The sequence below is a fragment of the Carcharodon carcharias genome, chromosome 26 (genome assembly GCF_017639515.1).
Source record: "Carcharodon carcharias isolate sCarCar2 chromosome 26, sCarCar2.pri, whole genome shotgun sequence".
Lineage (NCBI taxonomy): Eukaryota > Metazoa > Chordata > Chondrichthyes > Lamniformes > Lamnidae > Carcharodon > Carcharodon carcharias.
The window spans coordinates 30,546,151-30,561,393 of record NC_054492.1 but is presented as its reverse complement, the minus strand read 5'-3'; the positions used below and the strand labels follow the sequence as shown (position 1 = coordinate 30,561,393).

The following is a 15,243-nucleotide window of genomic DNA, read 5'->3' as shown; positions in this document are numbered from 1 at the left end:
GGATAAAACAGAATTGAACAGAAGAAATCAAGTTAGTAAGAAATCGGCACTGTACTTCGCCCAGTGATTGTAAGTAGCAAGCTCCGTTAGAAGTGAAGAAATTATCCCCTCCTAAAATGCCACAATTTGGGAGAATTGATCCTTTTGAACCAACCACAGACGATTACTCTCAATAGATAGAACGTGTTTTTTTTTTCAAGTGAATGAGATTACAGGGGAAGAGAAGAGGCAAGCGACCCTCTTAAGCACTTGTGGGAGTAACACCTATAGCTTGATTCGAAATTTAATGGCACCTAGTGCCCCAGATTCGAAAAATTTTGATGAATTGTTAGAACGCATGAAGGATCATTATCAACCAAAGCCTTCAATCGTGATGCAAAGATTCAGGTTTAATTCATGAAACAGAGCACCGGGTGAGACAGTTGCATGCTACATGGCAAATTTGAAGCAGCTGATGGAACCTTGTGAACTTGGTATGTCTGTAAACGACATGCACAGAGATCATTTGGTGTTTGGTGTGAATGAGGACACTATTCAGAAAAGATTATTGTTCTAAGTGAATTTGGATTTCAAGAAGGTGCTAGAGATAGCGCTGGCTATGGAAAATGCAGTAAGAGATTCAGAAGTCATACAGGGCACGCAAATTGCGTGTCCTCCACAGCAGGTGGGAAACCCCAGCCGAAAAAGGCATGAAAATGCAAGTCTCCCGCCAAGAAGCAGGAAACGGTCCTCGTTAGCCGAAGATTAAAGAAAAATATCTTAGCAAAATCAAAGAATATTTTTAATAGAGGTGGAAACAAGCAGTCTTTTAAGTGATTGACAGTTTAAAAAATCGAATGCTACTATTGTCACAGAAATGGATATAATGAGGCAGTGCAAGGAAAGATGCAAGCAGGCTTGTAAACAAAAGAAGAAACCCAATGAAATCTACAATGTGGAAGAGCCTGAAACAACAAAATCAGACATTTGAAACAAAAACAGCTGGAAAAGCTCAACAGGTCTGATAGCATCTATGGAGAGATGCTGTAAATGTTAACTCTGTATTCCTCTCCACAGATGCTGTCAGACCTGCTGAGCTTTTCCAGCTATTTTTGTTTAAATTCAGACATTTGTCTGATCCAAAAGTTGGAAAGACAGAACCAATATTTGTCACAGTGAAAGTAAATGGCAAACCTGTTAGAATGGAAGTGGACATGGGAGCTTCCATTATAGTAATTGGAGAACATACCTTCAGGTAGCTGAAAAATGGTGAACATCAATTAAGTTTAGAAGAAACAGCTGCCAAACTATAAACAAAGTGGTTACCGGGCGAAATAAGTGCGGTGACTGGACCTCTGTCTTACTACATGGAGGTGGAAGGCCGGATCATCTGGAAACATGTGGACCATTTAAAGAAGAGAGAGAGAAATCACCAAGATTTGGTTCTACCAGTGATCACGGCTGGTTCTGTGTTTCTTGTTGAGAATACTCAACCCAGGACAGACATGGCTGATGTTTCTGTAAGAGTTGAGGATACAGAATTGCACGTGCCCACTGAAGCACCTGATGTTCAGGCAACACCGGAAAAGGAGGCTCCTGACAAAGAATCTGAAGTTGTGGAGCTGCGGCGTTCCACATGTGCCAGGAAACCACTTGAAAGACTGAACTTGTAAATTCCTTACGCAGTGTAAAATATTTTGTTGTCTTGAAAAGTATGTACTTGTAAATATAATATGTATAGCCGAGTTAAAGGGGCAAGAATGTAGTAATTATGGTTTTATTTAGTGTGTAATGTACCTTTAAGAAAAATGCTTGTTAGAAAAGATCACATGATCTGTAGTAACCAATAAGAGAGTAGCCCGAGCTATCTCAGCAGACAATGCAGAGATAAAGTTGGAGTTGAAAGCACACGAAGTTGCTGCTGAGTACATGGTAAATAAACTTAGGGTTTCCACCCAACAAGTGTCTGCCGTTCAACTCTATTATCAATAGTAGCAACTTGGACATTCTTACAACACTGGGCTACAAAGAAGCTAAGTGGCAGCTATTATTTGCACCAATCAGATATAGCATGTTTGTAGGACTCAACAGCATCTCCAAAAAGTAATGAGTTTAACGGCCACCAAACACCATCAACGGCAAGGTACAGTAAGCTACTTTGATGGTACGTGTGAATGGGTAGTGCACGGCAGAATATTTGATGGCTGAAGCTAATGGTTTAAGTATCTCATGATCACCCTTGTATCAAAGCATCATTTTTTTTTAAATCCAATGTATTTAAAGCCATACATAGGTTCAAAAGTAGAAAAATGGAATAGCTTATAAAATATAATGTTGCCGTATGTGCTTATAACAGTATATTGTGATTGTACTTATGCAGTATATTTGTTGTTGAGACTCATCAATGTGTATCCTGGGCATTAGACATGACTCTTGTGCATCCCTGGACCTGAGTTGTGGTCAGAAAATTATGCTACATTTTGGGCAGATATTGGTATTTACTGATTCATCTCCACCACCATCCAAAAACATGGAAATTTATCACTGGAAATATTTTTAAAAAAACACCTGACTTTAAATGTCCCTGTTTAATGCAGCAGAAAGTTGCTTTCTCAGATCTAGTGGGAGTTTTTTCCACAGGTGCATGGGGCAATAGTGAGATATCTTCCAAAACTGCGAGCTTCACTTTTGTTGCTTTCTCTCAGATCTCAACACGTTATTGAGTTTCATACTTGTATGTTAACTATTACAGCTGCTGCTGCTCTCAGTTACAGCGGAATGAGAGAGAGCAAAGCTGTAGCAATGAAGTTTAAACTCTGAAATTATATCCCATCTGTCAGCGTGCGCACTTTGCAGTGTTGTCTCTGCTGCTGCTATTGTTGGGTGCTTTCATATCGTGGCAGTTTGCAGAGAGCAGCACTCTAGCTAACGAGATTCTGCCTTTTACACTTCTGGCCTCAGTCACGCGAGAGCAGAAGTGAATCTGGCAGCAGCTCTTGCTGTCTGCAAGAAAATCGCTCCCCACTGGCAGGGGAACAGATGAAGTCATTGAGTTTGTTAATATTTGGAGCCCTGAGAAAACTTTTTTTTTTAGTTGGATGCAGTTTCTCAATGCAAATATGTCATTTTAATGTTAAATGCCAAGAAAAGGCTGGTGGTGCTGTTCTTTCCTGGCATTCCATTCGGCCCACCCATCCAAGATGGTGTTTAACATTTTGCCAGGTGTTGAATCCATTATGCTGGTTGAGAATGGTTAAGGTTGAACCTAAAAAGGATCAATATTCAAATGTGCAGTCAAAAGCTTTGAGAGTAAGCCCATGATTTTGGGAATTGTAATGTGCTCTTAAAACTCAATGAATTGCCCCTTGATTAAAGACCCCGAGAACATTCTGCCTCAAAATGCATTTTGGGAGGAAGAACGAAGAGAGGCAATATAAATGAAATGGTACAGTTTTAAAGAGGGTGCAGGAACTGTGACCTGGTGATTCCTATGTACAGATCTTTGAAGGGGACAGGACAAATTGATCAAGCTGTCACTTACAGGAAGACCAGAAGGTTGGCAGGGGGACATGGAAGCTGAACGTGCAACTGTTGACCCCAGAGAATGTTGGGGAACTCGAGGGATTGCAAAGGTTGGAGAAACGTGAAACCCCTCTGAGTCCCTGACACATTGGTGGGAAGCGATCAAGGAAAACATCAAGAGGTTTTTCATCCTCAAAAGCATCCAGAAAGCTAGAAAGGAACAGAGGGAAATGTCCCGACTCCAGAAAGGAAGTAGAACCTGCTCCAGCTGCAGTCGATGGGGTTCGATGTCAAGGAGGAACTCTAAGAGGTGAAGAGCCAGCAAGCCTCGCTGTTTGCCTCGGAGGCCTCCAAGATCATCTTCTGGCCCAGCGTCTGCTCTGTGGAGCAGAATGAGACAGGCTCAGGTTTCTTCTTCCAAAAGGTACACAGAGAGAGCTCTGTGATCAGCAGCCTGAAGGAGGAAGGTGACTCAGTAAAGTCATCGCAGTCCGACATTTTGAGCATCAGCAAATCCTTTTATGCCGGATTGTATAACATGAAGCCCACAGACAGCACAGCCTCCCAGTCCTTCCTGTCCTCTATCACGGAGGTCTTAGACAACAGGACACTGGAGAGCCTGGACAAACCGCTAACTCCTGATGAACTGACTTGAGTCCTTCGAGAACAGCAAAACTCCCGGAAGTGATGGCTTACCGGCAGAGTTGTATCCGGCTCTGTGGGACTTGATTGGCCCAGACCTGCTAGAAGTGTAGGAGAGTATGCTCCTGGCCGGCAGCATGTCAGAATCCATGAGGAAAGGCATCATTACCCTCATCTACAAGCGGAAGGGGGAAAGGGAGGAAATTAGAAATTGGCGACCCATTTCATTGTTGAATGTGGACTATAAGATTCTGTCCAAGGTCATCCTTAGTCGGGTCAAGTCTGCTCTGGAGTTGGTGATCCACCCTGACCAGACCTGCGCTGTGCCTGGCAGGAAGATCTCTGACAGCCTTGCGCTGCTCAGGGGTACGATTGCCTGTGTGCAGGAGAGGGGTGTGGACACCTGCCTCATCAGCCTGGATCAGGAGAAGGCCTTTGACAGAATATCGCACACCTACATGGTGGATGTGCTCTCCAAAATGGTTTGGGGAGGGAATCTGCAACTGGATCCAGTTACTCTACACTAACATCAGTAGTGCAGATTCAATCAATGGGCAGGAATCAGAAAGCTTTCCAGTTAAATCTGGAATCAGGCAGGGCTGCCCTCTCTCCCCTGTCCTGTTTGTGTGTTGCATAAAACCCTTTGCTGAGTCCATCGGGAAGGATCCGGGCATAAGAGGAGTGACAATCCCAGGCTGTGGGGGGACTCGGGTCAAAGCCTCACTGTACATGGACAATATCGCTGTCTTCTGCTCAGATCCGCTGTTCAACATCCGTGACCAATTCGAACTGGCCTCGGGAGCCAAGGTAAATCGTGGCAAGAGCAAGGCCATGTTCTTTGGGAACTGGGCTGACCGATCCTTTGTCCCCATCACCGTCAGGGCTGACGGCCTGAAGATGCCGGGGATATGGTTCGGAGGGACCGGGGCATGCGTTAAAAACTGGAAGGAGCGAGTGGCTATGGTGCAAATAAAACTGGACATGTGGGAGCAACGCTCCCTCTCCATTGCGGGTAAGAACCTGGTCATCAGGTGTGAGGCACTCTCGCTGTTGCTGTACGTGGCGCAGGTCTGGCCCATTCCACACTCCTGCGCGATGGCGATCACCCGAGCCATTTTTCACTTTATCTGGAGGTTGAAAATGGATCGTGTCTGCAGGAATGCGATATACAAGCCTCTAGATAAAGGGGGCAAAAATGTGCCCAACGTTGCCCTCATCCTGACGGCCAGCTTTGTGTGCGGCTGCATCAAACTGTGCATAGACCCTCAGTACGCAAACACCAAATATCACTAGGTGCTGAGGTTCTACCTGTCCCCATTGTTGCAAAGGATGGGTCTGGCCACGCTGCTGTGGAATGCTCTAAGTAGTTGGACTGTGCCCTACCACCTGACCCTCATGGAAAAATTTATGCAGAGAAACACCTTTGACCGCAAGACCATCAGGCAGTGATCGGCACGTAACACCCTAGAGGCCCTGCGGGAAAAGGAGAGGGTGGATTCTGTGGGATGGTTCCCCGAGTAGTCTGTCAAAGTGATCTGGCAAAATGCCTCATTGCCAGGGCTTTCCAACAAGCAACAAGATGTAGTTTGGCTGGTGGTGAGAAAGGACCTCACCGTCAGATCCTTCCTACATGCTAGGAGTCTCACCCCCTTTGCGCATTGTCCTCGAGGTGGCTGTGGTGGGGAAGAGACCATTGTTCACCTCCTTGTGGAATGTCCCCTTGCAAAGAAGGTCTGGAAAGAGGCAGTGGTTTTTGTCGAAGGTCATCCCGAGCAGTTCTGTGACACAGGACTCTTGCTGTAGGGGTTTTCCCAGGGACACACACCGAGACAAACATCAACTGCAGCTGGAGGAACATCAACTCGGTGAAAGACGTTCTTTGGTCTGCCTGAACCTTGTTGGTCTTCCAGCGCAAAGAGTTGTCCCCAACCGAGTGTTGCAGACTGGAACATTCCAAGGTCCAGGACTACCTGCTGAGGGATGCACTAAAGCTTGGGGCAGCCGCTGCAAAGGCGCAATGGGGAAAGGTCGCTGTCTAAGACCTTTCTGCGATAGTGCACCGCGGGGCTGGGAAAGGTATAGACCCCTCAGGCTGTATGGCTCACAATGAATGTATGTAGTGAATACTAAATGTATCATAATTATATTGAAGCACCTCAGAGTGCAGCATGATGTATGTCGATAACTATAATACCGTTGCACTGTCTATCTGTAATGACCATATTGAAATGACTGCAATATTCATTGATTGTATTGAAGCATCTCATGATCCATGTGTAAAAGTTGAATCTGATTGCACTCTTTGTGATGGCCATTTAGAAATGTTTTGTAATGTTCTTCCAGATATTTTATGAATAAAGTATATTTTTCCAAAAAAATATATATCTTAATGGATAGAGTTATGATCCCAGCTGATGTTAATACCAGACTAGTCAGACCCCAGAGTGAAACCTGGCTTGGTAGATCCTAACTTCATTTTTTAAGAAATCATGGCGGTCAGTTACTGAACACATTTACAAAAATCTGCCAGTATACTGTTAACATTCAGGATAAAACGTTTATTAAACAAGAACAGACAAAAAGGTTGGAAAGATTTCAATACAGATACCAGAAAATGATTCAAACTCTCACTATTCCTTTTATAAATTAAATTTAAAGCTATGCATTCTTCCTAACAATAGTGGCATGGACTACAGAAACAAAAGTTACGCTAACTCTTTATAAATCACAGGTTAGGCCTCAGCTGGAGAATTGTATCCAATTCTGGGCATAACACTTTAGGAAGCTTGGCGAACCCTTGAGGGTGCAGGGAAGATTTAGCAGAGCAATACCAGGGATGAGGGACTTCAGTTAAATAGAAGGACTGGGCGCTGAGGTGATGAAGGGCAGATTTGCTAGAGGTGCTCAAAATTATGAGAGTGTTTGATGGTGTATGTAAGCAGAAACTGGTAGAAGCAGATCCAATGGTAACTTTCAAAAGGGAATTGCAGGGCTATGGGGAAAGAGGGACTACTTGGCTGTCTCTGTCAAAGAGCAAGCAAACACTTGGAGCGATGGCCTCCCACCGTGGCTGCAATGTTCTGATTCTGTGAATAAGAAAGGCCAAGATGCTAATAGTGGGTTGTTTTTTGATCAAGATGGTGTTTGTAATAAGCACGTGGATTCTGTGCTGCATTCCCAACATATAGGTCATTTTCAAGTGATCGTATGTCATTTAACTTTATTTTTTGACGTTTACTAATGCGTCCTACTGTCTCACCTGCTTGCAGTTCACTTATTTTATTGTACTCAGTAATGCGAATGACACCAATCTAAGTGTCTGTTTCTACAAAGAACAGCATGAAAGAAAAGTAATGCTATACTTCATCTTTTTGGAAGCTTGAAATTAATAGATTTCCTTTAGAATCTGGATTACATCGGCTGATTTTAACCTTAAACCTGCATAATAAATAGGAGCCTCATTAATTAGCACAGGCGATTCTGGGCCCTGTTGGAAGAAAGCGCAGTTTTACATTCACATTTCTCTTGTTTCAATTTAGAGGCTGATTTGGCAAATGGAAACCCGATACCTGGCCAATGCGGCCTCCTGTTTTCTAAATAAACCATTGGTGATGGGCTTCCAACAGAGTGGAGGCCAAAGACATAGCGGGGAACATAAAATTATGCCCTGGTGGGTTTGCTGGCTGAGGGGTGCGGGCGGCTGTAAAATTCCTCGCATTGCCATCTCACTGGGCACTTGCCTGGCCCAACCACTCTGCTTTTTTAATTCATTCAAGGGATGTGAGCTTCGCTGGCTGGGCCAGCATTTATTACCCACCCCTAGTTGCCCTTGAGAAGGTGGTGGTGAGCCGCCGCCTTGAGCCGCTGCAGTCCTGCGTGGTGTAGGTACACCCATTGTGCTGTTAGGGAGGGAGTTTCAGGATTTTGACCCAGTGAAGGAACGGCGATATATTTCCAAGTCAGGATGGTGAATGACTTGGAGGAGAACTTCCAGGTGGTGGAAGGAGGCATGGACCAGGCCTAGGCTGGCCTACCTCCCCTTGCCCCAATTGAGCCCCTTAAGTGACCAATTAATGACCACTTGAGGGCTGTTTCCCATCCAGCCTCAGGCTGGCAGGAGGAGTTCAGGCGTAGAGGGTGAGCCAACTCAGGCTTCTGGTGGGAAGAGGGCATTGGGCGTCTCCATCAACAGCCTCCTTTCAACTTTGGGTGCCCTCCACCCCTCCCATAAAGACTGGCCCCTGAGGATACCCCTGACCGCTCCCCCCTCAATTGTAATTTTAAACCCTAACCAAACACTGAACCAGCTGAGTATGTTGTGCTGCACGGCACTGGAGTCATTTGTTCTGGAGACAGAAGACCCGATCCATGAAAACTGTTGAGCTCTTGGAAGATTGCCAAAAGAGACTTAAGTTCTAAAAAAAAGGAGAATTAAGTTGGGGTAAAAAAGGTAGAGCAGATGTCTTAATCAGTAATAAGAAGAAAGATCAGCAGAAAATCACTTCAAAAATGTGCCCTTTTATTGAAAATGTACATAACTGTGGACAGACAGAAGCAACTGTACTGAAGGACTGGCATCTCAGGAATTTGATTCTGCTGTTTGCTGAGAGCACAGAAAAGCTTGAGGCTTTTGTGGGCAAGGCAAAGGTTGCCCCTAAATTAATGCTCGCTGCACCAATCTTGGTTCGGTGATTGGAGAGCTCTGCATTTTGGTCTTCCTCGTGCAAGAATCGAAAATCTTTTGCGATTAAAATTTCTGCCGGCAGAAGAAGCAATGTGGGAGGTTTGGCAGGTTGGATTTTTTTTCCGGCAGGAGATCAGGAAGCTATTGCAACAGCTCTTGGTTTGTGCCATTAATCAGCTGCTCACATGACACTGCAGCAGCCACGATCTTGGGTTGACAGTCTTAAGATGAGGGAAGCACTCGAGACCTCCTTTGACAGAAGTGAAATGAAGATATTTTGAAGGTTATGCATTTGTTGCCGGAATAATTTCAGAAGCAGAAATCATGCAAAATTTTTCCAGTTGATAAAAATATCAATTTTTGATACAGTCCCTACTCCTTACTCGACTGATGCTTTTCTAACGGTTTTAAATAAATATTTCTTTCCTTTCGTGACTTTTAAAGTAATGCAGGATAACCAAATTGGAAGATTTGATTTGTTCGCTCTTTGTAGCAGGATCATAAATGTTCACAAATTCATTTACAGTTTACAAATAATGATCACGGGCGATAATCTGTTTGCATTCATATAGCACCTTACGTCAAAGCACTTGACAGAATGAAGTACTTCTGCTCTGTTGCAAGGAAACCATCAGTTTCTGTTTGTTTTGGGTTAAGGTGTGCTGCAGCGTAATCGAAGCTGAAGTGATGCAAGATATGACAAATCAGTAACAAGGGACCATAGACTCAATCCTTATTCCTAAATGGGAGATTGCGAACAAAGTTTTCACAAGGGAGTAAGTGGATTATCGAATGCCTCGCCACAAGTGGTTTTTGAAGCACAGACTGTTGCATCATTTAAAAGGGAACTGGATAAACATTTGAAAGTCAGGGATAGAAACAGAAACAAACAGGAAAATGGGATTCGAGTAGATAGCTTCTGTTTGAGTTATCACAGGCATAACATGAAGAGAGGCTTGCTTCTACGCTGTTAGGCTTTATGATTCGATATGATTATAAGTTCCCACTGCCTGGGGCTAGTTTATACCATTTCTGTAAATTAGGCTCAAGTGCTGTCACACCAAGTTTGCAGTGTACAGTTTGTGCCAACACACAACCAAAATTGTGTAGTACAACTGACATTCTGTAATTGAAATTGTTCCTCTGATTTTGCTCTGATTGACTTTTAAATTTGAAGTATCATTATTGCAGACAGAGGGGGGATAAATTTAACCTGACGTGCCCAGTGGGAAACTGGTGGGCTTTGGCAGCCAGTCATTTTACATACTGTCCGATTTTACTCTCCATTGAAGTTAATAGCGGTGGGGGATTCAACAGCTAGAGGAGCAGACAGATGTTTCTGCAGCCGCAGCTGTGGCCATGATGATATGTTGCCTCCCTGGTGCCAGTGTCAAAAATGGTCGTGAATGGCTGCAGAGCCCACGGGTGGAGGGTGTTGGTGATTCATGAGGGGTCTGGACATAGTAGATAGGGAGAAACCGTTCCCATGGGTGGAAGGGTCGAGAATTGGAAGACGTCATTTTAAGGTGATTGACAAAAGAGCCAAAGGCGACACGAGGAAAATCTTTTTGTACCTAGTGAGTGGTTAGGACCTGGAACCCACCACCTGAGCGTGTGATGGAGGCAGGTTCAATTTTGGCTTTCAAGAGGGAATTGAATAAGAGAGTCATTTAAATACCAGCACCAAGAGCTATGAGGCGGGGGTGGCGTGTGTGGTGGTGGGAGGGCGGCAGGGGTGGAGTGCAGTTAGCTGAGTTCTTACAGAGAGCTAGCATGGATACGAATGAATGAATGGCCGCCTCCTGGGCTGTAATCATTCTGTGATTCTGTAATGGAAATTAAACTAGCTGAGGTGTGAAGCAGGCATCGGCCCTGAACCCGCCCATTTTCCGCCCAACGGGATAACTTGAAATTGCTCCCAGAGTTAGTAAAAATGTGTTGAACACAGTGGGAAGTATCCACAGCTTTAAACAATGAATTACCTTTTGTTTTAAAGGGACAAGTGCTTTGTTTTTTTTTTGAACAGCATACGCTGTCATATTGTGAATGAAAGTAGCTGTTGCTGTAGGTCAAAATCCGTAATTTTTACAAGTGGGGATTAGATTCAACTCCAATTTTCAACCTTGTCTTGTGGTGCATTACCTAAAAATATCAGTACACCCTTGGGAACTACCCCTCATCCCCTGCCCACATCCTTTCCCCATTCTAAATTCCACACCGCAGTATCAGCTACTCAAAGGAAAAGCCATGCTATCATTATGGGAGAATTTTATGGATTGCAGCAACGGAAGTGACATTATTAGACCAATGAAGGCAAAAAGAAATTAAATAGATCACGATTTTGAGCATGATTATTAAATGGATCATCTAGTGATTATCACAGTGCTGCTTGTGGGAGCTTACCGTGCGCAAATTGGCTGCCACATTTCCTACATTACATGGTGACTACATTTCAAATATTCTTAATTAGCTGTAAAGTACTTTGGAACATCATGAAATTGTGAAAGGCACTATATAAATGCAAATTCAGTTCAGATGATTGTGTTTGGTGTTGTATTATGTTCATTCACAGATAAGTAGATATTTTATTAACTCATGTCCCCTCACCAACTGTGCAATTTCTGGCCTCCTCGGTGCTGGTGCACAGTGGGAAATGCTAAATTGTCTCATAACTCAGAAATTCTGATTTTTTTTTTGTGTGTAGCATAAGAGAAATGCATGGTTCAAAGGCCATCCGATACAATGATTAATGTGCATTAGAATGGTGTCCATTTCAAAGACCATTTGTAAAATAAAAATAAACCAGTTGTACAGTTGCCAGTGTGCAGAATGATACACTAGTTAATGTGAATTTTGTTTTCAGGCAAATTCCTGATACCTCTTTATCTTAATGTTGTTTTTATAAATGACCCTCATTCTAATGAAAATGTGGCCTTGTTTTAGGAACTATGACCTGTATTTTTATATTCTCTCACTCTTTTTCTTTCTCTCTCTCTCCTCCGTTTCACCTTTTAAGAGACCATGTTTCATCATGCACCATTTCCTTTCTGAAACACAAGCTTGCAATTTGCGTATCTTGTTGTCTGGCTGGTTGCTAGTACACCCCCCTGACAATGGCACCGAAGAACCTGTTTGTGCTTCTTAGTTGTCTCCCTGTTGGGAAGCGACTCCTTTCTGCTTAGCAACTCACCCTGACAGCCAGGCTGGATTGGGATTCTGTTAAGTGGCACTGCAAGCTCACTAGAATGTTGCCTGACTTTTCAGCGTTTTGACATATTAAATTTCGCAGGCTATTTTCTTAATTTTGGATTCCTTTTCAGTCCTTTTTTTTTGATGTCCAAATTTCACTCCTCTTCCCCGATGTTATTGCGTCCTCTCCAGTGTGTGGTTTCACTACGGGTGCTTGTCTCTTGTACGTTTGCCCACGTTGCCATTAATCAAGTGTGAATGTTGATGGCGATTGTGGACAGGCTCCTTGCCCATGGGGGATGGAGTGGAGCACCATTGCCAAACCAATGTTGTCTTTATCTTGTGTTCACACGTGCAATGATCACTGACTAACAATTGGGTGGATGCCTGGCCAAATGTTTCCCAGGTTAAGGAAGCTGTGGCTGTTTGTCGGAATGCCTTACACAACCCCAATTGGAATTAACTAATTCAGCACATATGGTTGATCAAATTTGGAAACTTCCTTTATTTATTCTTTCACTGAATGTGAGCATTGCTGGCTAGGCCAGCATTTATTGCCCATCCCCAAATGCCCTTGAGAAGGTGGAGGTGAGCCACCTTAACTGCAAGGCACAATTATTCACTGAAAAAACTTATTGACCCATTGAAAGAGCTTTTGGTTTCCCCTTGAGGTGTTTCTCCTCATTCCCTTAGGTCTTAGGCGCTGAGAGAATGTTTCGCCTTGTGGGGGAAGTCTAGAACTAGGGGGCACAATTTAAAAATTTAGGGGTCTCCCATTTAAGACTGAGATGAGAAATTTTTCTCTGAGGGTTGTTAGTCTGTAGAATTCTTCCCCAGAGAACAATTGGGGCTGGGTCATTGAATGTATTCAAGGCTGAGTTAAATAGATTTTTGATTGACAAGGGAATCAAGGGTTATTGAGGTAGACAGGAAAGTGGAGTTGAGGCCACAATCTGATCAGCCATGATCTTATTAAATGGTGGAGGAGGCTTGAGAGGCCGACTGGCCTACATCTCCTAATTCTTTTGTTCCTGTGTTCTTGTCTTTTCTGAACTGAAAACCATGTGTAACTAGGCAGACACTGGCTCCAAGGTCTCCAGTGTCATCACTCTCAAAACTGACTATTAAGAGATGCAGAGGAAGAGCCAAATGATGAGAGTTTCCCATTTGATTCAGTAGGTAGGCATGTGCTTTTGTCTGGTGCATCCTCTAGCTGCTTTACTGGGACGGAGTGTCAGTATCCCCCGTGTGTTGGGAGATATAACAATTAACCCTATCCCGCACACACAGGCATGCAGCACGATGGAGCTCCAATGCATTAATAAAGCAATTTTAGACTTGCAAAATGAGTGAAAACAATTGTATAATTAGATGATTTCTGTTCTTCATTTTCCATGGATTCATTATAAAGAAGGTAGCTGGACAAATTGCTCCCAAACCTCATTTGTCCATTTCCGGCTTTAACACTGTTTCTCCTCCATGAGCAGTGCATTAAGGGTAGGGATACTTAGTGGCTGAGCCATGATTATCCCAGGTCATTCTGCATTAGTGCAGTAACAGGTCTTTGTTGCTATTGTACTGAATGCTGTGTTGGCAGGTATCCCTGGTCTGGTTTGTGAGAGCTTTGGATGGTGAGCTGCTGACCTGCAAGAAAATAGCCTGTATCTCCTGGTATGTCTCCAGCTTCATGTGCCCCTTGCATTCATTCCTCACTTGACTAACAGATGTCCCGTGGACTTAGACTGCATGTCTGCTATAAGAGGTGTGATACTGCACAACAACATTTCCCAACTCATCCTGTACCTGATCAAGAATGATTAGCATGGATAATACTGGATTCACTGAATAGTTTATCCATTGTGGTAATTGTTCTATGATTAGTCTTAGTCTGTGGGATGAAAAATTAACCTCAAAACGACCTGTTAAAATATGGGAGCTTTTACTACCAACAATTTCTGCTACCTTGCAAAGTCCATCTTGCAGGTTGGCTTATGCATTGTCACATTAAATCATGGGCAGTTTCCAATGTTTAAGGGAATGCTTTTAAATGTTCATAATGTATTATGAGATGGGTAGCGCATTCCTACATTCTAGTGCAAGGATGTGCTAAGATTCAGGGATAGCTCACTCCACTGTTTGAGTAGAATAGTCTGGTGGTACAAATGAAACTTTGATTTTTTTAACCAGACTTCACTTGAACTAGCCAACTAATCTAATCTGCCCATATAAACCATGAATCATTCAGTGGGTATTGTATTTTGTCAAATGACATACATTGAATCGATCTGTTTGTAATTGATTGGGCATAATCGTGTAGTGGTCGTGCTACTGGATTAATCAATCCTGAGGTCTGGACAAATAGTTTAGTAAGCATAAATTCAGAGCCCACCAAAGTACAGTTGCCAACCCTCCAGGATCATCCTGGAGTCTCCAGAAATGGAAGCTCCATCTCCAGTTCACTGCCGTGTGCAACCCTGGAGAAAAATCATAGGGACAATAAAAAAATTTTTTTTTGTTGTAATTTTCTTTGAACATTTCTTTTTACCAGATATGAAAACATTGAAAATGAGAAATAGGCTGTTTGGTTGACAGTCATTCATCATCCAGTCGGGCAGTGAATCATTCTGCTTTCCAGTTGACATAGATAGGCAGTGCCTCACAAGGATGGATGTGTTGGCCAAATAATGGCTGGAGTGTGATGGCAAGACATGTGATGAAACCTCCAGGGATACATTTACTCACAGTTGTCATCACAGTTGTCAATCCTACACAAAGCTGTTGGAGAATTTGAATTCAGTCTTTTTTTTAAAAAAAATGGAAATAAAAAGCTGGAATCAGTAAAAGTGACCATGAAGCTCTCTGACTTTTAGTGAATCAGTTAGGATTTTTAATCTGCCGTCCTTAGCCAGGTCTGGTCTATATATGACTCCAGTCCCACATCAGCATGGTTGGCTCTTAAACTTTTGTGGGCAGCCAGGATGGACAGTAATTGACGCCCACATCCAGAGAACAAATGAAAAAAGATACAAGTGGAGAATAATACTAGGCAGCTTTTTTTTTCTGTGTTGTTCGGTAATCTAGGTTAAGAGCTGAGACTTACATTCTCTTTAAGCTGCGCAGCCATGCAGCAACCTGCAATTTTCGGTGTAGGCTGTGCACTGATCAACTCCTTTTAGTTACCACGTGTATCTGTCTGTGCAAAGAAGTTCAAAGGGCTGGCACGCTTA

At 43.4% G+C, this 15,243-nt stretch overlaps 1 protein-coding gene across 10 annotated transcripts in view; it reads left to right on the top strand.

Moving 5' to 3' along the window:
* The window catches only part of LOC121270011 (A-kinase anchor protein 13-like), a 394,374-nt gene that overhangs the window by 125,688 nt on the left and 253,443 nt on the right, over positions 1 to 15,243 (top strand). Inside the window, exon 1 of one of the 10 annotated variants that reach the window (XM_041175282.1) lies at positions 19 to 69. The exons of 8 other annotated variants lie outside the window; for them this stretch is intronic. Coding sequence is in view for 1 of the 2 variants with exons in the window: in XM_041175279.1 (XP_041031213.1) it covers positions 2,086 to 2,122 (37 nt within the window). In the remaining variant the exon portion in view is untranslated. Of the gene's footprint in view, positions 1 to 18; positions 70 to 1,759; positions 2,123 to 15,243 lie in introns of those variants that run through there. One more of the 10 variants, XM_041175279.1, reaches the window with a different exon arrangement.